This window comes from Leucoraja erinacea, chromosome 20, assembly GCF_028641065.1.
Source record: "Leucoraja erinacea ecotype New England chromosome 20, Leri_hhj_1, whole genome shotgun sequence".
Lineage (NCBI taxonomy): Eukaryota > Metazoa > Chordata > Chondrichthyes > Rajiformes > Rajidae > Leucoraja > Leucoraja erinaceus.
This window is the reverse complement of record NC_073396.1, coordinates 14,948,046-14,974,682: the sequence shown is the minus strand read 5'-3', so window position 1 is coordinate 14,974,682 and position 26,637 is coordinate 14,948,046. Positions and strand designations below refer to the sequence as shown.

The 26,637-nt window shown below is 41.2% G+C and overlaps 1 protein-coding gene across 2 annotated transcripts; it reads right to left on the bottom strand.

Annotated features, from left to right (window-relative positions):
• zfand2a (zinc finger, AN1-type domain 2A) lies at positions 1-24,790 on the bottom strand. Of its 2 annotated transcripts, XM_055651335.1 has the most exons (10): positions 24,623-24,790; positions 19,139-19,252; positions 17,207-17,301; positions 16,094-16,225; positions 14,066-14,217; positions 12,584-12,706; positions 9,659-9,707; positions 5,749-5,819; positions 2,694-2,772; positions 1-383 (listed from the first exon to the last, which is right to left on the bottom strand). In XM_055651335.1, the coding sequence occupies exons 2-10, from the start codon at positions 19,191-19,193 to the stop codon at positions 339-341; spliced, it is 801 nt and encodes a 266-aa protein (XP_055507310.1). In that variant the 5' UTR covers positions 19,194-19,252; positions 24,623-24,790; the 3' UTR covers positions 1-338. The 2 variants fall into 2 exon arrangements, with proteins under 2 accessions (XP_055507310.1, XP_055507311.1); XM_055651336.1 differs by lacking the exon at positions 24,623-24,790 and having other exon boundaries at positions 16,099-16,225; positions 19,139-19,254.
• Positions 24,791-26,637: the final 1,847 nt, after the last annotated feature.

The window sequence follows — 26,637 nt, the reverse complement described above, 5'->3', positions numbered from 1 at the left end:
TTAATGCACCAATTTTAAAACACTTTATTCTTTAGAAATCAATACAATACATATACGATTAAATATTATAACTGTAGCTTGTGCACTCTGTTGCTATACATATTTTTTTTAATTATTCAATAATATATAAATTTATATAGGAATTCAATGCAAAAACTCTTAGGAAATAGATTTATCAATAGAATCAAACAATCATAGTTATAGGGCAATTCACTTAGCAGAGGCCATTTATTTTTCTAAACCAAAAAGCCCTATTTTTGTTTGTGAGCCCCGGGCTCCATTGACACCGATTAAAAGTATCAACGGTAAGGTAATGCTGCAGAGTTGGAACTTAAAGGTCAGGAAAGTTTACAGGGCAAGGACCTGGAGCTTCGATGCTGCGTCTGAAACAATAAAATAAATAATAATCAGCAGGGGTGTGAGAAAATGAGTGTGCTCATCATTGAAATCTTCCCATTACCCCAAGGAATGCTGCTGTACAACACGGGAAAATCAACTACTTTCAATTTGTCAATTTTTCGCTCCGTTTTATATTTAATAATATCTGGTAACTAATCTCTTATGTTTTGAAATATCCTTCCCTCACCAAGGCAATACATGCAGCCATTTTGTCCCAGCTATGTTAGGGTTTCAAGTATAAAGTGTAGTGTTGGATACTGACCCTCGTACACCAAGCCTGTATCAGTCCAGTCTGTAACCCTTTGCAACAACAGTATAAATTGAACCAACCCTCTTAGTTGGGGACGGATACATGAAAGCATTTTTGTTTTGCCCTTTTAATTTGGTAGAAAATGATTGTATTGGGAGTAGAACGTGGAAGCCATTCACAGCTAAACATGAGTTCATTTCCCAAGTGTGGACAAGGTATAGAAGGGTCACTTACACATTACCCTAGCACATGGGTTCCCAGCCTGGGGTAAATATACCTCCAGGGGGGTAAATTTCACACTACCCAGGGGGTAAATTTGTTGATTCTGGATTTCTACATATTTTTTCTCATTGACTGACTGTGTTTGGTTCCGATATACCGGTATCTGTTCATCATTAGTTGTTCATAAATAAGTGAAATAACATTGTTATGTGCTATTAAAGTTGCCGGGGTAAACGGGACGAAAAAACTTGGGAACCCCTGCTCCTAGCATGACAGTACCTTCGCAAGAAACAGAAAATGTGCTTGGGATTTTGCTGTTACCAAATTTGCTGTCCTTGTCTACTTAAGCTACGACAGTCACTTCAGCTCAAACATACTTTGATTGCACGATAGCCATTTGTGATATTAAAGTATCTTTCTCGACCACAAGATATGTTCTTAGCGTAACGAAGCCCGTTAACAAATCCAATATTAAGTTCGACAAAATCAGCATGGAATAATCAATGTTTTTGTGACGTTACGTGAAGACCAACACTGTGTTTTGTCAAACGCTTCGTCTAATGAAGCACTGCCTTCCTGTTTGTGGCATGCAGGCTTCAGCTGAGATGACGTGCTCAGGTCACCGGCTCAAGAATTCATGGTGTGCAGACCCTGGGATGGAGTACCACTACGTCAGGTCCCATTTTGCAGACATGTTCCAGCTAAGAACTAGATTTACGACTAGTATTTTCTGCTAGCTTCATACAGATACCAAGAAAATGTCTGCATGAAAAGCAATATGCTTGAATATAATTTTACATTAATTATCAAAATACAAGTAGAATGGGCAGTCGGCCCTTCTGTCTGTCATTTAACAGTCCAAATGGATCTTTTACCTCAGTACCACTTTCCTGCACTAACCCCCTAATCCCTCAAGTTCCTCGATGTCGACATGAGAAGGGTTAGATTTTTGAATACTAGATTTGTGTGGATGGATCTGCAATGCACATGCTCTATGGAATGAATAGGTTTAAGATTCGAATGATAGCAGCTCACGGCATTTCAATGTTTGGTCTCGTACAGATAGAGCACGAGGTAAAGTACAAAACAAAGTCAAATCATTACAATGTACTGCCAAAACTTCGCTCTCTAAGCTTTTGATTGCCCATAATACATGGAAAATGAGAGAAGAATTTAAGTTAAAATTTGCCTGCTCCTGAAGTCATCTGAAATTCAAACTAGACGCCTTGATTTTATTAATTTAACGCTTCAGTGAATTTCACTGATGTTGGAGAATTATCAGACGTAGTTGACAGGCAGCTGGGGCAGCTTAGCAGGGAATCGTTCATGATTTACACACATAAAAAGAAAGAGCCTTCATCTTCTGACCCCTCCTTCCTCTCTTCTGCATTTTTAAATGTGGCCCGATTTTCAATCAGAGCCTTTTAAAAAGTAATTAACTTCAAGATTTGCTTTGCTTTGGATTATTTTGTTTAAACCGTGGTTACCAATTACATAATAGGCAAATGGGGTTGGAATTAAAAAGTCCAATTGTGGCAGGGGCCTGATCTTGTCATTAAGATGACCATTCGAGTGTTTTAGTAGCACAGCACACATAGCCAAACAAATTTAACAGCTATAAATGCGGGGCAACTCTAATTTAGTTCCGACAATCGCACACTGTGCCTATAATTTTAATTAAAAAATATCGAGGAGAAAAATTATTTTCATAGACTAAACTAAAGGCAGAAATCTTTTCATCCCAAAAGCAATAGAGGGAACATCCTGCATGGCTCACGGGCCATTGGCAAAGTTACTATGCAGTTCCTCGTATCATAATTACCTGCTGCTGTTGTCGACGAAATTCTTCTTCACTTGCAGCAATAGCCTGAGCCAAAGCCAAATCTTCTTGCTCTTGGCGGCTAAATACAGGATATACAAGATAAGGAGTGGGAGACAGAAAAGTGCAACTTTATTATGAGAAAGGAAGCATCACAATCATACAGGTCCAGTCCAAACATTGGGTACAACATACCAAACTAGGTAGTGCTACTAAAAATAGGTGCAATATAAACTGCTGAGTTTATAGCAGTGAAGCAGGCCACTTGGAGCTGTTTATAGTCTATGTATATACAAGTCACATTATTACATATTAATTATCGTCTGATTAAGCACATGAAGAGCATTTGAATTAGACAGACAGTGGAGTCACATAATTATAACATGTAGCCCCAAGCAAAATGCTACTGAGGCTCCACAGGCAGCTTTACAAGGCGAGCTTTTAGCCTTCAAAATGTCTTGTACAAGCTAAGAGAGAAATCTAAACTGGGACAAAAATAAATTGTGGTCGTTGGTAGAGAGGAAAGCTGCCTCGCCAACTAACTTCAGTCACATTCCTCCATATGAATCTGCTCCAGCTGGGAGAATAAGGCAGGTAGGCCACTGACTCCATTAAAAAGGAGGCAGCAGGAGGTACATAGCCTGGGTTTAAGACAGATGGAGTAGCTATCCTCAAGGTGTTTCATCCCAGTGGTCAATCAAAAATGCAAAAGGAAGAAATAGTCTGTCGTTCTCTCTCCTTCCGTTCCAATTAAGCACAATTAGAATGTAGTTTAGAAGTGAAGTCTACCTGAAGGCTAGAACGGAGTTAAGTCAGATTTACTACCTTTCATAGATAGACACAAAATGCTTGAGTATCTCAGCAGGTCAGGCAGCATCACTGGAGAAAAGGAATAGGTGACATTTCGGGTCGAGACCCTTCTTCAGACTGAGAGTCAGGGGAGAGGGAAACTAGAGGTACGAAAAGCTACAGAACAAATCAGAGCTGGGTCCGATACGTTCTGTACCTTTTCATACCTCTCGTTTCCCTCTCCCCTGACTCTGTCAGAAGAGGATCTCGACCCAAAAGGTCACCCATTCCTTTTCTCCAGAGACGCTGCTTGTCCCGCTGTTACTCTAGCATTTTGTGTCACAGTTTAAGGATAAAGGGGAAATCTTTTAGGACTGAGATGAGAAAAACATTTTTTACACAGAGAGTGGTGAATCTGTGGAATTCTCTGCCACAGAAAGTAGTCGAGGCCAGTTCATTGACTATATTTAAGAGGGAGTTAGATGTGGCCCTTGTGGCTAAAGGGATCAGGGGGTATGGAGAGAAGGCAGGTACTGGATACCGAGTTGGATGATCAGCCATGATCATATTGAATGGTGGTGTAGGCTCGAAGGGCCGAATGGCCTACTCCTGCACCTATTTTCTATGTTTCTATGTGTCTATCTTTGATGTAAATCGGCATCTGGAGTTCCTTCCAACACATTTTTATTACCTCTCCCCTGATTCTTGTGTCAGCTCACTTCTGCGGTGTGAAACTTAGAACATACAATGCCTTTCCTTTTACCTCTCATCAGACCAAGTTCCATGTACAGAGTCAACTTACAGCAACACAGCATCCAGGAAACACAAGGGAAGCTACATATGGCCTTGGTATACTTTGTTCACTTATGCCTTGCGGAATGAGACTACACCACACTGAAAATGGAGTTTTACATTTGTGTTTAATCATCTTTGTGCCACTGCCAGCCTAGAATGCTCTACACTTGTTGAAACAGTTTCCACGTCTTTGCTCAAACGGGTACTCTCTTCCACTACACAGGATAAAGTCAGCTTTGCTTCACAATTGCATCTTGCTTCAATCCATAATCCTAAACGACATTCTGTTCACGATACATTTGAAGTCACTGGAGCAGTGTGGAATGGATCTAAATCTGCACTGGGATCTGATTTCAAATGCATGAGGCAGCTGAAAAGACTAAAGGCCTAATAGCTCTTGAATCCATAGATCCTTTACACATCTCAACAGGGACTGGCAGAGCATACCATTAATAGCCTTCCAGTTCTGCCCGACTTGATAATGGGAAAGTGGAAACAGTTAAATGTATCAGTACCCAGAAAAACATTGTTTGCTTATCGACAAAAGATACTGGGCCACAATTATCCCCATGCCATATAATACACATTTTATACTGCATTATAATGCATTTCGTTGTCTCTGTACTGTACACTGACAATGACAATTAAAATTGAATCTGAATCTGAATACCAGCAAGTTGAACTTATTAACAGTTGTAACTGCTGATCCTTCCCGCCCCCACCCCCACATCATCTGAAGAAGGGTCTCGACCCGAAACGTCACCTATTCCTTGGATCCATAGATGCTGCCTCACCCGCTGAGTTTCTCCAGCAATTTTGTCTATCTTAATTACATAGTAAGTGGCCGAAAAAAAGAGTACAGATGCTCCCCGATTTACGATGCTTCATCTTACGATATTTCGACTTTACAATGGTGCACACGTTCGGCAACAGCAGCGGGTCGCATGTCACATCCCGTCACGTGATCGCATTGTATTAAATGCGTTTTCGACTTGTGATATGTTTAATTCACGATGGGTTTATCGGAACATAACCCCATCGTAGGTCGAGGAGCAGCTGGACTGCAAATGTCGATGCAATATTTTTAAATTAGCAATTAGGGCCATATTTTATCCAATGATGCTCACTACCAAACTGTTTCAGGTTGAAGATAAAATGCAGGCGTCATGCTAGGCTATGAAAATAAAATGGGGCACCCTTAACGTCTCAGCCTGTGACTGGCCTACTTCACTTGAAACCTAGTAAAGGGATCAGCAAGAACTGGTCTTAGGTCATGATTTCAAAAATACCATCAATACTTCTACCTCAATGGAGGAAGAGGAAGGAAGAACAAAGGAAATATCAGGTACCACACATGCCCAGGTATCAATGGCAGATAATGCCAATAACTCTTCATGCGACATAATCTTAAAAACTATGAGGAATGGGTGGAAGGAACATGAGCGAATGTGACAAGCTGCTGGCAGAACTTTACCTGGGAGCTGTATTTCTGGAAGATTCGGCCAGTGATCTCTCCAAAGCACTCTGCAGCGCTTGCTCTTCAGTCTTGAAATAAAATCAAACATAGGCACTTACACTAGAAATCAATGGTAGGAAATAAACCCAGCTCAACAATCTGATTAATTACACATTAATTTGCCTCTTTACGGTGATACAATGTCTACAGCTACAATTTAATATAACTGAATCAGAACAGTAATTTGTAAAACACCAAGCTTCCTTTCAAAAAGTGTTCTTAAATTACAGTTCCATTTGGCAATTTTCAATCCTATTTGAATTCTAAACTTACTTCAAAGTCACTATATTTCTCAATTGATGTTAAACTCTGGGGCCTTTCCACATTATGAACACACAGCTACTATAAACGTGGCAATCTGGCTGCAATCACAGTGAACGACTGGGGAATAGTCAGACATTATCAATAATAAAGGTGCAGCATTGCCTGTACTGATGGGCTAATCAGCCTGCCACAATTAGACCACAGACAGCAAATATCCACACAGTGCCAAAACCTGCAGCTGATGAACCGTAGTCTTGTTATCAGAGTAAAACTACACAAGATAAGTGGAAACGTACAAGATTTACTAATTTCAAGGATCTATTCTGCAACTGCAGGGGTATGTTTTCTTCACAAAATTAAAATTCTACACATGGCAGGAGGATTCAACTATTTTCTTCCTTCTAAAAAAAAAAATTCTTCGCCAGATAATGGCCCCCCCCCCCCCCCCAATTGTGATGAAAAGTCACTTTAAAATGTAAACGCCTTTCCTTTTTCCACAGGTACAGCCTGATCCACTGAGCATTTTCTGCTTTTTATCACCCTTCCCAACCAGATATCAACGGCGCCTATATCACAATTGCCCGTGCCTTTACGGGGAATGAATTTTAACTAGTAACTTTCCAGCCCTGACCCAGGGGATTGTGTACTCATAAAATGGTTATACACTTCAGCAGCCACAATTACAGGGGAATTTGAGGTTGCAGCAGCTCGCTTTGGCCGGCTCTTCCCAATATGCTCATTTCTAAGGTCCCATCAACAGGCTGAAATACAAATCATGCCATTAAATTACAAGGCAGAGAACAGAAGCAGGTCATTTCCTGTCCAGATGGAAACAGCTTAGGCAGTTTCTACTGCCCCATTTACAGGCATTTTAAAAGGAAAATCCCATTACATCCTAGAAATTGAAAATTTCACCAACAATCAGATCCATGACCATTGTGATTTAAATTGCTGGTTTCACGTAACCAACAGATCAAATGTGCACATCAGCATCTCGGGGAGGAAGAGAAAATATTGATTGAGGCACAGGCATTCAGCAGTCCCAGGGAAGGTTAAATTCCCAGCCACTGACTTTGTGTATTTACAACATTGGGTGGCATAGTTTGAGCTCTAGTTTCAATTTAATCCAATCCAGTGCCCTGAAATATGACAGCTGGAATGTTGACTATCCCAGTCATATCTGCCTTTATACACTGCACAGGATTTTTTCAATTTGTTTTTCAATAAAAGATTCAGACAACCGAATCATCCTACCACAACCAGAGAGAAGTGCTGAACTACTATCTACCTCTTTGATGTCCTTCGGACTATCTTTGACCAGACTTTGCTGGCTTTACCTTGCACTTAACATTATTCCCTTATCATGTATCTATGCACTGTAAATGGATTGATTGTAAATCATGTATTGTCTTTCAGCTGACTGTTTAGCACGCAACAAAAAGCTTTTCACTGTACCTCGGTACACGTGACAATAAACTAAACCAAACTAAATAGTTTTAGGTACCGATTCTGGTTAGACTTCTGTTCAAATAAGCAGAGAAGGACCCCAAAACCCATGTCATGTTTGGATACATGGAGGAAGAGAATGGTGGGTTGAAATGAAACAGGGACATCCAGGATCAAAAGGTTTCAGGCAATGTCTGAACTTCACATCTGATCAATCGCATTCCACAATTTTGGATATCTCGAACATAATGCTCCCACTTAGTACAATGTCACCTCGTCTCTCCTTCCAACACACCAGAATCCATACTCTTTAGGATGGTCTGGTTCACTCTTCCATCTTCAATATCAATACCTTCTCCACAGCACATACAACAGCAGGGTATTCAATTCCTTCCCTTTCACCATCTACATTCCCTCTATCCACAACCCTACTTCTTTCAGTGATTTTCTATTGTCAATGTAGTGAGCTGTACTTGCTGCTCACAATATGGTCACTTTGTATATTGGAGAGACGGAGAACAAATGTAGAGTGGAAGGACTTTGAGAATACCTCCATTTGTCAACATGCCTATTATTATTGGGAGACGGGGAGTAGGAACTTGTGGCTTGCAATCACATATGTCTTCCGAGCACCTACCAGTTTAATTCTCCATCTCACACCCATTTTAACTTCTAAATTTTACTAATAAACTTCAAACGTTCAACATTTAGCACCTCTTTTACTTGGTATATTATGACTTACTCTAGTCAAAATTTCAGGTAAATATTATTGCTAGTATTTAATTCATCCTACATTCTTCTTGAAATATCAGATAATTCTACAGTTACTCTTCTTCAAAATACCATTTGTTCCCTAGTATTATTTCCTTTCACCTTACTTAATTACCCCTTTTAATCCATGCTGCCTTTCATGCTAACAAAAGCCATCCTTTTTTCCCCTCTTTTTCTGTACTTCATTTTGCTCATCCTAACCTGAAGCAGTAACTCAGTAACTCTCTCCACAGATGCTGTTCAACCTGCTAACTATTTTCAGCATTTGTTTATATTTAAGATATCCTGGCTGGCAATATTTTGCATACCATATTTCCCGGTGAAGAAGAGGCTATTTTTTACCGTAAAATAAGGCCCGAAAATTTACCTGGGTCTTGGAGGCGGAAGGTTAGGTTGTTAGCCATGATAGATAGACTTGGCTTCCCTCAGTACAGCAACAGCAAGAATGATGGCCCCGGGTGGCTGCGAGTGGCCACCGGGATCATACAGCGGAACCGGCCGCCACATCAGCTCCTTCTGCCGGCCCGCCCGCCAGCCAGCCACGGTGTCCTTCGGCGCAGGCTCAGCCGTTGGAGGTGGTGGTTGGCGGGTGGCTATTTGGCGGGTGGCTATTTGGCGGAAGGCTGGCTGCTCCATCCCAGGCTCTCTCTCTTTCCATTATCTGATCACCCTGAGCCAGGACGTCCCCGTCCCTCAGTCCTGAACCACACAGCGCATTGTGGGACAGACGAAGATGGGGGCTCCCTGGTCCTCATTGCCTCCTTGAACCAAACCCTTGATCCTGTCCCGCCAGCCGTTTTGTTTCAAAATTTAGCAACTCAAAATGGGGGTGCATCTTCGACGCAGGTGCGTCTTTTTCCCCGGGAAATACGGTATGGTCTATTTCTATATTGTAAATCAATGAACATACATTACACATGTGAAAGCACTAAGAGACACTCTGTGGCTATTTAGCACATTGGAATGACAGACTGATACAGCCCAGGCAGTCTTTCATCAAGCTTACATGATTTTACAAGATGAAGTCATTGAATATCATTCCCACACTTATTTCCCCAACACACTTAACATTGATGTGAATACGTCACCAGATTTGCTTATATATGAATGCACAATGAGTGAACTGATAATTGAAGCTGCCAAGGCACTGCATATTTTCACAGTAAAGGCATATTATACAACAATCATATTTTGCCACATTGGAAGGCAATGTAACAAGTCACCATATAGAATTAGAGGTAATGTGAAGTGAGAAACTTTCCAATGTTTTCAGTACATCTCGATCCTCAATATTCCCTTTACAAAACAGGGACCTGGCAACAATGACCATTTCAGAACAACACACTAAACTGCAAAATCATCGTATGTCAGAAATTATTGAACTCACCAATCCTGCTTGCAGAGATGCAGACGTAGGGATGCTTCTTGGCAGGTCACTGTCAACAAAACAAAAAGGTCAGTATTATTTACTGATCTTATTGACATATGAACTGCCAAAGTGTGACAACTGCCAAATCAGGCAACATTCCAGTGGTTACAGTCAATTGCAATACAAAATCAGGCAAACTGGGACAGTCTCAAAGGTTGACCTATGATTAAGGGCAGGAGTGAATTGAGGAGGAATTCCTTTGGTCAGAGGTGGTGATCCTGCAGAATTCATTGCCACACAAGGCTGCGGAGGACAAATTAATGATGTCTAACAAATCTTATGATGCGAAAATGTTATTTAGGCCCCATACGAATTTAAATTCTCTTTTTTTTTGGACAATCATGTCATAAGAGCATCTAACATCTATATTTTGTGTTATTGTCTATCCATAATCAATATTTTTATACTAAATATCCACAACAGTTTTAGTCACATGTATTGTGCAAAAAATAATAATTTTGATTATATTGAGAATGGATGTTTATAGGTTAATTTATGGGAATTAAACATTAAATTCCTTCCATTTGGCATATAAGTTCATGACAGTGAGATTTAAAAATCATATTATATTGTGAATTCTTGTGTGAGTGGGATCAGTTTGTTATTTGTATACTTAGGCTATTTAAAAATGTTAGCCTTTTCTTAAGAAATGGATAGATGTTTAGATCTGGTAATTGAATTTAGATGAATTGGATGAATTTAATTGATTTGATGAAACTGATGAATATGATTTTTTTGTTGGGTATTTACTATTTGTTTTCACATTTAACTTTATCATTTCTACCTTTGTTCTAAAACTACAAATAATAACTTGTTGCTGTTAATGCTGCTCAGTGTTTTTTTTCCATTTACATTTTAAACAGATGTCTCTGAAGAAGAGATCCAAAATTGTCAATCCAAATGCCCAGCAAAAGTGACTGATTTAGACAGCATTCACAGAGATTATCCGAATTTGGACTACTCCAAATGTGATGATCTACAGGACATTCTTAATGGGAAAGTAGTGGGCAGAATGGCATGTCATGCGTGGTTTGAAGAGCAAAAACCTGTAGTTTACAATGCCAAAATTGAACAGTTGAGGAAGAACAAGGTGTACAGTTGCTTAATGGTTACAATCTGAGGAGTATGATGCTACTGATTATGATATGCCAATGTACCAGCTAACAACTAATCTTCTCCATAAAGACTTGGTCTATTGCTAGAAATTGTAATTTATTTACCTACCTGTTATGGACTTACAGCATTTAATACAATAATATTAAAGTTCTGATCTTGAGAATATCACATTTTTCAATTGTCAAGGCAGTCTGGGTGTTTATTACTATTTCCGTCACAATTTTGTAATTAGTTACAATTAGGTAACTAACTAATTAAATGCTTTAATTTCAGGTCATCCAAGTAAGATGTTTTATATTTGTTTCAGAATGCTTCAATCTATAATAACTGAAAATTTCATTCAGTTCTCTTAATTTTTAAGAAAGTTATGGGCTTTTGACTGCCCTCTATCACAGCTTTTGTGTTAAGTCAATGGAAAAGCAACAGAACAATAGACAATGGACAATAGGTGCAAGAGTAGGCCATTCGGCCCTTCGAGCCAGCACCACCATTCAATGTGATCATGGTTGATCATCCCCAATCAGTACCCCGTTCCTGCCTTCTCCCCATATCCCCGGATTCCGCTATTTCTAAGAGCCCTATCTAGCTCTCTCTTGAAAGCATCCAGAGAACCTGCCTCCACCGCCCTCCGAGGCTGAGAATTCCTGACTCAACCACTCTCTGTGAGAACAAGCGTTTCCTTGTCTCCGTTCTAAATGGCTTGCTCCTTATTTTTAAATAGGGAACAAGATGCTAATTTCCGAGTATGAAAATGGCCATAATTATTTTTAATACTGACGATATGAAAGTGAATTAGGTATCAAATTAAAGTTCTTTGTATGCTTTAACTAATGGGATAAATTACAGGCTTGATTTTTAAAATCTCAAAATTTTGTGACATTTCTATACAATGCCTATGGAATGGGGGAAAGCACAAATTGTTCGCCACAATATTATGTAGAACAACCTTCAGACGACAACACATCGTAAAGCCGCGTACTTTAAAGCATTATCAAACAAAATTGAAACCCAAGTATTTTATTAATTTTTCAGGATGTGGGCGTTGCAGGGCTCTGCCCACCCCTAAGTGGCCACAAGATGGTGGTGGTGGGAGGCTGCTTTGGATTGGAAACACTGCTGGGTTGGGAATTCCAGGATTTGGATCTAACACCATCAATAGAACAGTAATATATTTCCCAGTCAGATTGTGCACGCCTTGGAGCAGAACTGTCAGGTAGCGGTGTTACTATACTCTGGTAGACTTTGTCCTTCTTTGTGCATTATGTTAGAATGGATATTGTAAGTGCAATGCATTCTACACATGGCACACACTGCCCCAGTACACTGGTGAAACAAATTAATATTTATTATGGCGGATAGGATATCAAACAAGTTGCTTTTTCCCCTGCAGAGAATCAAGTTTCCTGGATAGTGTTGAGCTTCCAAGCTCTTATTAAGCGCTGCACTCATTCAGGTAACTGCACAGTACTCAATTGCACTCCTAACCAATGCCCTATAGACGGTGGGAAGGCTTTAAGGCATCCGGTTGCTCATTGCAGGGTCCACAGCTTCTGATCTGCTATAGCAGCCGCAGTATTAAAGCATGTATTCGTGGTCAATTGGTGGTCTTTAACAGATCTTAAAAATAGAGGAGCTGTGTATTGATGGAAGGGCAATGCAACTGGAAGACAAATGTACCCACTCAGCTGCCCACTCTGCATCCATTTCATATCAATTAATAACCATTATTGACTTTATTGATATTCAGTAATATCAGTGAAAGTCTACCTTTTATAGAGTGGGGCTGCTGATGTATTCAGTCTATTTGGTCGACTGCTCGATGTATCTTTGCTTGTAGATGGCGTTGCGCTGGGTTTTGGATTTCCCCGAGCCCTTATAACAGCGGCATTACTTTCAGAAAGAAAAAAAATCTATTAAAATTTGGTTGAATAATTTCACACAACATTGTAGTTAGCTATCGCACGTTTTGCTTTAGTTATAGCCTGGATCCTTGGTAATCATCACCACAGAGAGGACAGATTTGTCCTGCACAGCTCATGTAACAGTAGAATCTGCTGCCATTTCCTCAACTGTGTAACACTAAAAGCACTGTAGATTACGAAAGAGTTCCCAGAATTTTAGATTGCTACAAGTTCACAAATGGAACTAATTTCCTTCACCGATAAAATTAAAGCCTTCAAGCATATTTCAGTTGTGTGCTTTTCAACAGCTCTATTGGGGGATAATTTTATAGGAAACCACTTTTTCAGTTTTCAGTGCTGATTGCTAATACTTGTTGTCGGTATCTTTTTGAAAGCTATTTTGGATGTTGCACAAATCATTGTGAACATTACAAAATAAACTTGAAGGCAAAGAAAGCATGATATTAACCCAGGCAATGTTTCTGCCCCACCACAACTAATTTTCAAGGCAATCTACCAAATAAATAACAGAATCAACTAGTCATCAAGTATGAATACCCAAGAGGAAAGTTTTGTTCAAATTAATAGAGGAAATCTAAAGGTGCCTAAGCAAGTTGAACAAAGTTACATATCCCGACTAGTAGGCCATTGGTGTATTGCTTACAAGTGTTAAGTAGATCAGCTGATCTCCAGCTACTAACATTACACTTTCTAGTGAACTCAGCAAAACTACATCAGCCTCTTAATCCAAGATATCACATTCATCATCGTTGAAAACATTAGCTATGCAGTGGTGCTGGTTTCCAACAGGAACGGTGACGGACACTCCACACATCTCTGTCCTCCATTCCTGCGGACTTCTGCCGCTGGAAGTAGAGGATGTTGATGTGTGTGTGTGCTTTATCATCATTCCTTACAATGCTATGTACGATAGTGATCGCAACTTCTACTGAAGTGTGGATGGCCGTTGGCTCGCTAGAAGCTCATCCGCCCTTTGACAGGTCTTGTTTTTGGTCCTGCTGGGGGGTCCACAGTCCCCTCCTCACCTGGCAAATCAGGTGGAAGAGACGGGTTAGTCGCCGAATACCCGACCATGGCAGATATTAACCCAGGCAGCAGAAACTGTGGAGGTAATTGTACTTGTAGTTGATTTAAAAAAAATGTATTAGCCAAGTATGAAAACAAAACAAGTATGTAAATCATACGAGGAATTTGATTTTCCATACAGTCATACCGTGTATTGGTTCACACGAGAAATCCTACCTCATGAGATTACTCTCTCCCCCATTTGATGCCTTTATCCACTAGCCTAATAATGGCAAAAGTTTGTTTGTCTCTCGCTTCTTACCCTGGTTTGGAGAGAGGCTTTCCATCAGCTGCACACACATGATCCAAGGGGTGCCTGTGCTTTAAGCAGAAATTTAAGTGACATTGGTCACATGTCACTTTGATCATCTCTTTCTGTTTGCACCCAGGACTCGAGCACTTGTTCGTAAAGATCTGAAACACATTTATTTCAATTTGATCACACTCCAAAATAAATAACTTGTGCTTCCATCTCAATTGCAGACACAAGATAATAAATCAGTCAGCATGTATTTCCCTTTCACAAAACATTTTTTTACCAATTGAAGTTACATATGTTGTAGATAAAGAATTGACAGTCAATGTACTAACATTTGCAGACGGCATATAAGGTGCTAATGATAGGTTATTGGAGGCAATAAAAGCTCATGGTGCAGAAGGGATTATTTTGGTATGCAGAGAAGAATGGCTGGCTAACAGGAACCGCAGGCAGAAATATGTATTTTTCTGTTATGATGCAACAAATTGTGTGCTCCAAGAATCAGAGCAGGGGGTTCAATTTTACAATTAATAAAAGAGACTTGTATTAGGGCTCCAATGGTATGGATCCTAAATTTTATCGTCACATGAAATGGGTAGGAAAAGAAGGTCTGAAAAGGCAGAAGGAAACGTCAAAGAGATTCAGTGTATTTCAACCAATACAGTAGAGAATGTTGGAGTTTAATGTTGGAAACTTATGGCAAGATGGCATGAAAATAAAAAAATGATTCATGTGATTGCTGACTCTGCTATGTGGAGAGATTAGGGTGTCAAACTGCATGATTCACAGCTTTAGCCTACACAGGGGAGGCTAGCAGTAAAATTTAGAAGAGTGAGTGGTAGCTTGAAACATACAAGGTCCTGAGAGGTCTGGACAGGATAGAAAGAATGTTTCCTCATATGTGAGAATCCGGAACTAGTGGGATAATGTTTAGAACGCAAGGGAGTCTCAGTTAAGACAGATGAGACAATTCTTTCCTCTCCTAGATTATTTGAATATTTTTAAAGCAGAGACAGAAACATAAATAACGGGATGAAATGTTACTACAGCAAGGCAGAAATATAGATCTGTCATGATCTTGTTATGTGACAAAACAAGCTCAAGGAACCAAGTGACCAATCCTCGCAACGATTCACATGTCTGTATGATCATGATTGCTGCTACATGATGGCTTGGTGTTCCTTAGCACTAAAATGGACCATATCAACTACTATCTAAAGCCAGCCTGTTGAATAAAAGACAGTGGAATCTCTTACTGTAGATTGGAGAATAAAAGCCTGAGCTCCAATGGTGTGGACTAGGTGGACCAAAGGACCCGTTTCCCAATGTAAACTAAACTAAAGACAATGGAAGCTAAGCATAGGTTCAGCGACCATTACCAACTTCTGTAGAAGGGCAACAGAAAGTATCCTATCGGGATGAATTGTAAAGAATTATAGTTGTGCCCAAACCCCAAATTATAGTAGAGAATTATAGATGTGCCCGGTCCATTGCACAAACCAGCTTCCCACTGCCCTCCCACCTCCCCCAAATTGACTGCATCAACACTTCACGTTTGAACGCAGTCAATATAATTGAAGGCGACTTTCACCCCAGTCATTCCCTCTTCTCCCATAGCACACACCATCAGCTTCAGGGACAGCTTCTTCCCCAGTTATCAGACTACTGAATGGTCCTCCCATAAACTAAGGTGTAATCCCAATCTTCCAAACTACCTCATTGCAGACCTTGCATTTATTTTTAGCTGCATTTTCTCCATTCCTATAATGCTACGATGCTGTAACAATATATTCTTCACCCTGGCATTTCCTCTTTGCACCACCTGCATGGCGTGATTGTTCTCGTGTATATATGATTTGACTGGATAGCAAGGAAATAAAGGTTTTCACTATATCTCAGTACACATGACAAAAATAAACTAATACCAATTTAAAGATGACAACCAATACCAATGCAGTTTATTTCAGAGTGGTGGAAAATAATTATGAGATTTACAATCTAATGAATATGAATTGTAAATAATGGCCGCACCTTACGCTTTTTCTGGGCAGGATCGGATTTACATTCCCTGTCGATGTGCTCGCTAACACGAATGTCTGGCATTTCTCCCCTTTTGACAGGAACAGGCATGCTACACAGAGGGCACATGGGTACCTGTACATCCTGAAATGAATCGAGTATATATTAAAAACAGTCCAGTTAATGGTTCCCTTTAAATCACTGATACCACCATCAGTGAGAGAATCATCACCAACTTCTCCAACAAAGACTTAAGCAAACAAGATACTAAAACAAAACAAAGTCATGGTTTTCCTTGTTTCATCTGCAAGAATTTCAACACCTTAAACGTTTTTTCAAATGTAAGACATAATATGTGCCTCAAATGAAGACCATCTCAAATACAATTTGAACATAGGTCCATTAGAGACGTTTAATTCTTATCTTGAATGCAAACTAATGATAAACTTGGATGTGGTTACAATGCTCCAGCCAATTAAATAATCTAGTTCAAAGCTGGCAGGAAGTAGCTGTTTCAATGCCTCTGCCAATTGTTGCCGGTCAAGGTGACTAAGGGCTTGGGCAGCTTACACCCCAACAGGATGAATATTGACTTCTCTAACTTCAAGTAACCCTTGCTTTCCCTCTGTCTACCCCCCCCCCCCCCCCCCCCCCACCCCCCAGTCTCTGACCATTCTGACTGTCTGACTGTCCCCGATTACATTTTATCTCTGTATTTTGTCACCTTATATTAGCGAACAATGATCTATTCTAAATTTTCCTTTTATGTCTTGTTTTCACACTTTACCCTTCATATCTCCGTATCTCCCCCCTGCCTGACTCAGTCTGAAGATGGGTCCCGACAAATTAAAATCATTAAAAAAAAATAAAAAAATACAGGCTGCAGTTTCCTAGACTTATTCCAGAGGAAGAAAATAAATAAACAGAAGCAGAAGCCATTTGGCCCCTTCTGCCTGTGCCATTCAATACGATTGTAGCTAATCGTGATTTGTTTAATATTCATAATTCTACTGATTTTAGAAAGGTAAGTCAGAAGGAAAATATCAGACAACAAAACAATTTAATTCAAAATTAAACAAAGATCCTCTTTATAGATGTGTACATATTTTAGAAGGGCACAAAAACCTTCTTATAAGAGGAGGTGCACTGATGATGCACATAGCTGATGTGGTCTTTGCAGAAGATCTGTGCACAGGCATCACACTTCATAGGAAGGAAATCTGAAAGAGACAAGGGTGATCTTAACAAGACAAGCAAAATATGATTTAGCATCTGATGGCATTATGGAAATCTTCCTTTTCAATATTATGATTGTAACCCAGTAAAGTAAAAGCAACACCATGCACAAAGTGACATTATGCAAATAAAAGCCATAACCAGGTTTTGGAGAACAGTTTAAAAGTATACAGGAGGAAGAAAGGTTTAATGAGGGAATACCAGAATATAGAGCTCAAACAGCTGAAAGATTGCCTCAACTATTGTAAAAAATAACTGTTTCAGGACTGGACGAGGGTTGGTCAAGACTATAAATAATGATCTCCTTTTCTTTTCACTATTTTCTCTCTCAACTTTCTTCATTTACTCGTTTTCTTTCTTCACACACTATATATTTCACATTTTTCTATCCTTTACTATCTAACCTCTTTTTCTTATTCTCATCTTTTTTCAATGTAACAAAAAATAAAGAAGTTGTACATAAAATGTATTATGAAAATATATATTAGGCACTTTGGTGCCATATGACTGTGCTTACTTCTAATAAAATAAAATAAAAAATAAAAATAAAAAAAAACTGCGCAAATGTTCAGTAATTGGGGGAGTTGAGGCAATCAATTTAAAAGGCCCTTTCGTTCCTAATCTTATGCCAGCATCATACAGGGAAGAGGAGAGGATCAGAGATACAACATGGGGCGGGATGGTAATTTTGACAGGAAGGGGAAGAGAAAGAGAGAACGAAAAGCAAAAAAATAAATTAAAAAAATCAGGAAGGAAGGAACATGAGTGGAAGACAGGAGAGTTGGATTGACAACTGAGGCTGGGGAAGAGAGTCCAGGAGATGACTAGGTTGTGTGAGGGGTAAGGGAGGCAGAAACCGATAAAGAGATGGAAAGGAGGTGGTGGTCACAATTGACAAAGGCATGCATTTGAAATGCTGGGGAAATAAAACCTGGGGAATAAAGTTTTTTTGACAAGGCTTCATTGTTTATTCCTTGATGCAAGGCACAAATAGGCACGTGCAAGCATGATTGTGTGAGAAAGAAAGGAAAGTGTGGCAGCAGAACATTCCCAATTAAAGACAGTATTTACCAAGAGAAAAACAGTAGATAAATAAGTCAAAGATAGAGACAAAATGTTGGAGAGACTCAGCAGGACAGGCAGCATCTCTGGAGAGAAGGATTGGGTGACGTTTCAGGTCGAGAGCCTTCTTCAGAAGGAAAAGGGTCTCGACCCAAAACGTCACCCATTCATTCTCTCCAGAGATGCTGCCTATCCTGCTGAGTTAATCCAGTATTTTGTGTCCATCTTCGATTTAAACCAGCATCTGCAGTTCTTTCCTACAGATAAATAAGTAATGTACAAATATTTAAATCTAACATTTATCAGCATAAGATGCTTACGATTTATTGATAAAGCAATATTAGCTTAACTAAAAAACAAAACAGGATCACATTAGTAGGAGTGAACTATCAGCCCACTATGTTTTAGCAGAAAATAGGCAATCAAATGTGCATGTACGTTTCTAAAAATGCAAAAAACACAAGGAGAGTTGGGCATTTTAGTTTATCAACTTTAACTAGCATGGCTTTCTTTGTAATAATTTAGAAGTGGTAGAGACAAAATGTGTTAGTACCACCTACAATTCTGCATGTCCACATTCTTTCCAAGGCATCTGTCTGACACACCACCCCTCACTTTACAGGCATCTGTCAGACATTTTCTTTGTACACGCACACACACCCTCTGCTTACATTTTTTATCATCCCTGTCCTAAAAAGCACAAATGGTGCTTCACAAATGTGATAGATGGAGCATAAATGATACAAATTTTACCCTTACCCAGCCGTTTGCAGGAACTTTCAGAACAGTGTTCTCCCAGGTCAGGAAATTCCATTTTCAGACATGTACGCGTTCGGTATAATTCCTCTGTACTGGTGCCTCCAAAAGTGTTACCTATAATAATGCATGAGACTAATTATTATGATAAATATCTACATTGGTGTAGATTGTAACACAGTGGCAGAGACAAAACAGATCAGTTGGATTAAATAGAGCAACTTTAAAAGCAAAATTACCAGAAGCTAGAGGGGAAAAGGCAGGACACCAAGTATTTTGCATGAGATTTAGCAGAGGCAAGCTAAAACCTTGTTGAAGGGAAATCCAAAGTTGTTTGGGGTGAGATACGCAAGAGAACTTACACAGGTAGAATGTGATGCAAGAAATAACTAAGGAACTTTCAAAAATTCTCTCTTCCATATTGATTGGATATGGAAATTGAAAACTAAAAAAAAAATACAATTGGCCTGCCATTATAAAAACAGAGAACAATTAACAATGAAGCCAATCCCAAAATGTTTAAATATTAAATATTATTAACAAACTGGTCAGGAATAATAACATGGTGAGGGGTTAAAAATGTCTCCGATTGGAAGCCGTTTGTAAAGAAATAGTCCCCAGCGCTAGCTGCAGGAGTTCAGAGATGAATCCCCCCAAGCATTGTATTGATGAAAGGATCAGGACCACCCATCGAGGGTGAGGGCAAAACTAGACAATGTTGGAGAGAAAAGCCTAAAGTTTAGGCATCTTCATAAATAGTCAATTATTCAGCTTATTAGTAAATAAGATCAACTGATTGGAGTTTTAATTTATTGACAGAATTGACGCCATTTACTACTTCAAACAATAAGCGAAAAGTGGAATAGTTGATAGTAAATATAGAGTAAACCCTCCTCTTAATGGCCCTCTCTATAATGGATTTGGTTACAGTGGACCAAGTTTGTTGTGGACAGTTTGTTGTTTCAAGGAATGACCACTAGGTGGATGAGCGATTCTTCTTTAGTTTACTGTTAGAGATACTGTTGTTCCGTTTATTCTACAATCCTTACTACTATACTAATAAAAGCGTTTTGAATACTTTGGAGAATTACACATTTTGAATCATGTTTTTGAACCATTTTAACTAAGTTTAGTTTGGGGAAACAGCATGGAAACACGTACACTGGTTTTATCCATCATACTGTGAATTGTCCGTAGTGTGAAGATTAGAACTACAGCAGTGATTCTATAGTTTCTCCGACATAACTACTGTAGTGGTTCTATCTTTTCTAGCACATTGCAAAAAGACAGACGTTTTGACACCGTGGGATCCCCCACATCACCTTGCCACACCACAGAGACGTGCAGGCCTGCAGCCCAACTGCTCTCCACAAACTGCTCAGTGCCAGAGACCCATGCCCGACCGACCCTGTTCCTGAGATCCCATCACGACTGCATGGACCCCAAACCGGGAGTCCTGGCACAACAGCTCCACCCCACACACAAGGGACAACCCGCAATGTGTCGGATAGAACCAGTGCACCAGAGGAAACCCGCGCGGCCATAAGGAGCACGCACGCGAGGCCAAAATCGGGATGAAACTTGGCCCATCGGTGCCGCGAGACAATGTCTCCACCCGCAACCGACATCACCTACACGGAAGTCAACCAAACCACAAACCTACACGTCTCGGCAATGAAGGAGGAAACCCGAGCACCAAGCGTGAACCCACGCTGCCACAGGGAACACCCGAGGTCAAGATCGAACTTGAGTCTCTGGCGCTGTCAGGTAGTATGGAATCAACATTACCCAGTGCCACTGTGCCGTCCCAAAGTATTGGAAATGTTATCTCCTTTTCCATTTATTGTTTAGTGTATGTTTATTGGCCGTTTTCCCATTAGTACAGTACATATGAACTCCCTTATTTGTTTATAACAGACTATCGGCAATAACGGATACCCTCTTCCCCCATTATGTATAGGTTCTGCATTATCAACAGCAAGCAGTTTGACAAAATGTGGTCAAAGAGATTGAGCCAGGGCATTAGGGCAGTTTCCTTGTCCCAAACATTTCAAGGCTCATCATAAAAATGGTCATGATAGGAATAACAACTTTGTCCTGTATAACAATTATTTTGTCTTCAGACCACACCTAGTGTTAGTGTTCTATAGCTCTTTGTATCAGCAAAGGCAACCACGGCCCTCTCAGCCAAGTGACTCAGCATCAGCAGACAACACTTTAGATGTTTACTTTGTGTACTCATCAGACCAGCAACAGTAACATCTCAATTTTAACAAACATGTTTTCAACAGTCCCATAGATAAATGCTAGTGGTGCTGGAAGTACCCATGGGAATAAAAGCACGTGTTTACTGAATATTAGAACTAAAACTGTGTAGGAAAGAACTGCAGATGCTGGTTTAAATCGAAGGTTGACACAAAATGCAGGAGTAATTCAGCGGTCCAGGCAGCATCACTGGAGAGAAGGAATGGGTAACGTTTTGGGTCAAGACCCTTCTTCAGCATCTCTGGAGAGAAGGAACGGGTGATGTTTCAGATCAAGACCCTTCTTTAGGGTCTGACTGATAAGAAGAGTCTCGACCCGAAACGTCACCCATTCCTTCTCTCCAGAGATACTGCCTGTCCCGTTGAGTTACTTCAGCATTTTGTGTCGACCTTAGAACTAAAACTGATCGAGCAGTACGGATGAACATTCAGGCTTGTATTTACTTTTAATACTCATTTCATCTCTCCTGTGCTGATGTCAGTTTTCACCAAACCAACGCATATTTCACTCCATCTTAAAAATATGCATAAACTCCACTGCTCGCACCAAAATAACTAATGATCACACACCTGAAATAATCGCCTTGCCTAGCATCTGAAATAAGGCACCCTGATTATCACAAATAACCAGGACTTCTTATTTCAAATGCTAAGCAAGACAGTTATTTCAGGTGTGTGGTCATTAGTGAGTTTTTTTAATTTGCCTTAACATTACGATACCAATGTGAAAGATGGCAGAATTGGGGCAATGCCCACGTCAATTGATAGGCATTAAAAAAAAATCAGAACCGACTGTCTAAAAAACAAGCATTATGGAAATTTCAGAGCATAAACCAGTAACAAGTGAGAAAAATATTCTGTTATAAAGTAATTCAACCATTCTATCCATATAGGCCATGTTATTTGCAACTAGAATGATTAAATGTGATTCAAACAAACTGCACTTGCAACAGGTAATGTGATAACCAAAGCAACCCAGATGTGATATAGTCTAAATTAATACAAAGCTATTTTAATGTTGCAAAGCCAAATGCTGTAACAGAGGTGAAAAGACAAATGTTCATTGATAACAATTTCATAAGCAAATTCATTATCAAATCAGCAAGGGCCTGCTTTTGTTTTGCACAGCACTTGGTGAATCTGGCATCCCAGCAAGTGCACTACTTCAAAATGATGACAGGACATTTATAATATTAGGAGTAAACTCACACATGAACCTTGAATGTCATTTCTTAAATCTTCAGAATTTGCATTAAGAGTTTGGAGCAAACATCAACTTTACATTTTAGTTCAGAGATATAGCATGGCAACAGGCCCTTTGGCCCACCGAGTCAATGATCACCCGTACACTAGTTCTGTGTTATCCCACTGCATCTTACACACTAGGGACAATTTAAAGAAGCCAATTAACCTACAAAGCTTAACATTTTTGGAGTGTGGGAAGAAAACGGAGCACCCCGAGAAACACCCCGTTTCATCACTGAAATTAGAGGGGACATCCAATTCTAGATTGAATTGTTTATTTTTCTAGCAATCAATAAGAGGCCATGGCATCCAGATAGTAAGACTGACGTGTCATCTTCAGCAGTTGTCAATTGACAACTTTTCTTGACAAGAGTAGGCTGGATGGTCATCCGCTCTATTCAAGGCTTTATTAAAAAATAACTTGCAAAATACAGAATATGAAAATAAAATTCAAAACTGCAGTTGCTGGATGTGTGCAACAAAATCAGAAAATGCTGGAAACACCAGCAGGGTAGGCAGTATCCGTGAAAAGAAACGCAGTCAGATTGAAAGCCGCAGACCAGAAACATTGACTTCTTTTTTCACAGTTGCTGCCTGGCCTGCTGAGATGTAGGAGCATTTCCCATTTTTGTCACATAATAGACATGTTGTCCAACAATGCTGGGGCTAACATAAAATTCTCTATTTTACTGATGATCTTTCAAAATTTCCTGGATTCAGGAATAATCACATTTTGGAAGGCAGCAAATAAAGTTATTTAAGAAAGGAGGGAAATGGTAAGTAGGGAGGGACGAGGCACCAGCACGAGTTCTCAGCTACTCATTAACTTCCTATAGTTTGATGCAAGTATAGTTCAGTGATTCATTTACAGCTGCACCACTGGAGTTCCAGTTGACAGATGTTGCAGCTATTAATGCACTGCTAGTCGCAGGAAACAGCCACCACTAACCTCATTATTTCCTCTCTCCCCAACCTTTCCAGCATTTCAACTTTTCACTGACTCGCCAGACTTCACCAACCACTTCACGTGGCTTAGTAAATGCCATCTGACTCAGCTCCCTGGCCATAGTCCTTTCTGCCAGCTCCCCGAACCCCCCTCCTTGCCCCCCACAACCTTCAACTGCACAATCCATTTACCCACCGCCCAAAATTACCAGCTCCTGGCACCCCACTGCCGAGTCAAAGGATAGAGCCAGTACTAACCTCATCATTTCCTTCATTCCCTCCCCTCCAGCATTTCACCGTCATCAACTCACATGACCAAACACCAACACCCCCTTCCCATATCTTGATACACACGATCTGAAACTCCCCCACCCCACCACGATCCAATTTCCTATTCCTTCTCGCACTTCCTAATCCACCTCCTATTTCTCAAACCCCAGGCTTTTCTCGCCTCCGTTCCACCCCCCCCCCCCCCCCCCCTACCCCGTCTTTCCCCCCCCCCCCCCATCCCCCCTCCTCCTCCTCCAAGCCCCCCTCGCCTCCATCTTCCACCCCCCCCCCCTCCCTTCCGTCCCTGGTCTCCGATCTATACTACCTCCTCCCACCCCCAAACCTCCCCAACCCACCTCCTCATCAAAGCCCACGCCACGCCTTCCCTCTTCCTCTCTATCTTCCCCCTTCCCACAAACCTCCTGATCCTCCAAAACCCTCATCTCCACCAGCTTCGTCCTCTCACTCCCGTCCCCAGGGGTCTACGATCTTCCGTCTCCCCCCCCCCCCCCCTCTTCAAAGCCCCACCCCTCCACCCTCCTCTCCAGTCCCCCAGTCCCATATCTTCCTCTTCTCCTCACAGACCAAAACACTCTCTCTCTCCCGATCGCCAGCTCCCATTCCCCCCCCCCCTCCCCACCTCCTCCCTCCCCTCTCTCCCTCTCCCCACTAATCTCTCCCCCCTCCTCACTGCTCCCCACCCTCTCCTCCCTCTCTCTCCCCTCCTCTCCCCCCACTCCCCTCTCCCCCCCTCGGCTCCTACCTGCACCGCCGTCGCCTCGAACACTCCTCCACCCACACCCGGACGCGCTGTAATGACGATAGACGCCGAGGGCCCGGCCTGGCTGTTGATGGCAGCCTCCGCCTCCGCCTCGGTGGGGGTGTGGGGTGTGGGGTGTCCGCCTCCGGCCGCGGGCCTGGCTTGCTATAGGATCGTTGGGCCTGGCCAGCTGGCCTCTCCCCGCCCACCCGCCGCGCAGCGTCCAATCGCATCAGCAGTCATGGTTATTTGGCAGAGGTCGCGTCATCGCGCCCGGCGCCTCCGATGACATCAGACGACGCCCGACGTCAGTCCTGCCCTTACGCACCGGTGACGTCACCGTCCAGCTGTGGGCAACGGGGGAATCCCCAGAGCCCGGGGGTTCCTGCGTCCAGTCCCGCTTTAAATGCACCCTCACTCATTCTTTCTCTCCAAAGATGCTGCCTGACCCGCTGACTTACTCCAGCATTTTGTGTCCACCTTCACTCATTATTCAATACAATCCAGCATTGCTGTCTTACCATTGTAAAATGCACGTCACTCATTATTCATTATTATGCGCATTAACTAACATTCCTGTCCACAATGCACAGTCACTCGCCATTGAATAAATTGCACTGTCACTGTTGTTCTTGCATAAAATGCACTGTCACTGTTGCCATTCCTTGGAGCACAGGAGGCTGAGGGGTGATCTTATAGAGGTATATCAAATCATGTGGGGAATAGATAGGGTAGATGCACAGTCTTTTACCAATGGTTAGGGAAATCAAGAACCAGAGAGCATAGGTTTAATGTGCGAGGTGCAAGATTGAATAAGAAACTAAGGGGCAACTTTTGAGGGCCATGGATGAATGGAATGAGCTGCCAGAAGAGGTGGTTGAGGCAGATATTATAAGTATTAAAAGACTGTTGGATAGGTACATGGACAGGAAAGATTTAGAGGAATATGGACCAAATGTGGGCAAATGGGACAAGCTTAGATTGGGCATTTTGGTCAGCATTAATGAGTGGGGCTGCAGGGCCTGGTTCTTGGTTCTTGGTTTCTTGGTCCTCCAAAATATTCAAAATGGAATTTAAACTGGATGTGGTGGAGGGAGGACTTAAGCCAGAAAGGGGTATTGGGAAGAAAGAGCTACTTTAAATTTAGTTGCATCTGGTTGGGTAACTATAGTTGGGTGGAGATTATTCAATGCTTTAATTGTGCGGGGGAAGAACGAATTGCTGTACACATCTGTCTTTGTAGCTGGGATCACAAAGCCTGCCTCTGTGGTGTAGGAATTATTGACTATATACTGGAATCTCGATGGTCCCAAGAAAGATCCCAATCTGAAATGTCCATTTCCATCCAATACTCTCTGACCTGCTGGGTTTTTGCACAACTCTGTGCATTATCCTATGCACCTTGGTTGCGGTTGCACTCAAACTTCAGCATGATGGCATGACCACCATTGTCCTAATCCACATTAGGCATTCAGATCATTTAGTCTATGTTGGCTCTCAGATTTATCCCATGAGCTGACTTCTCCCACTTATTTTCATGTAACCTTCTCTCTCTTGCATGCTCATCAACTCAAACTCAAATTCACTCTGATTCACTTCTACCCATCTACACTTAAGATAACATAAACACACCTACGTGTCTTTGGGATAGGAGTGGAAAACTGAGATCCCATACAAAACTTATTTGATCGTGGGGAGAGCATGTAAGCTTCACACTAACAGGTTGCAAGGTCAGGATCAAACCCAAGTCCCTGGAGGTGTGGGCAACAGCTAAACCGGATATCGCTCAAGAGTCTAGTTCAATTTCACAAGTTATAGGAGTAGGATGAAGCCATTCGGCGCATCGAATCTACTCCGCCATTCAATCGTGGCTGATCTCTGCCACCTAATCCTATTTTCCTGCCTTCTCCCAATAACCCTTGACACCCGTTCTAATCAAGAAACAGAGAAACATAGAAAATAGGTGCAGGAGTAGGCCATTCGGCCCTTCGAGCCTGCACTGCCATTCAATATGATCA

Excerpts from the sequence above, each read along its gene's own strand:
- zfand2a (XM_055651335.1), bottom strand. The coding sequence starts at position 19,193 with ATGGAATTTCCTGACCTGGGAGAACACTGTTCTGAAAGTTCCTGCAAA. Across the intron at positions 17,302-19,138 it reads AAGTTCCTGCAAACGGCTGG|ATTTCCTTCCTATGAAGTGT; the intron begins GTAAGGGTAAAA and ends TGTCTCTTTCAG. Across the intron at positions 14,218-16,093 it reads CTGCCCAGAAAAAGCGTAAG|ATCTTTACGAACAAGTGCTC; the intron begins GTGCGGCCATTA and ends AATGTGTTTCAG.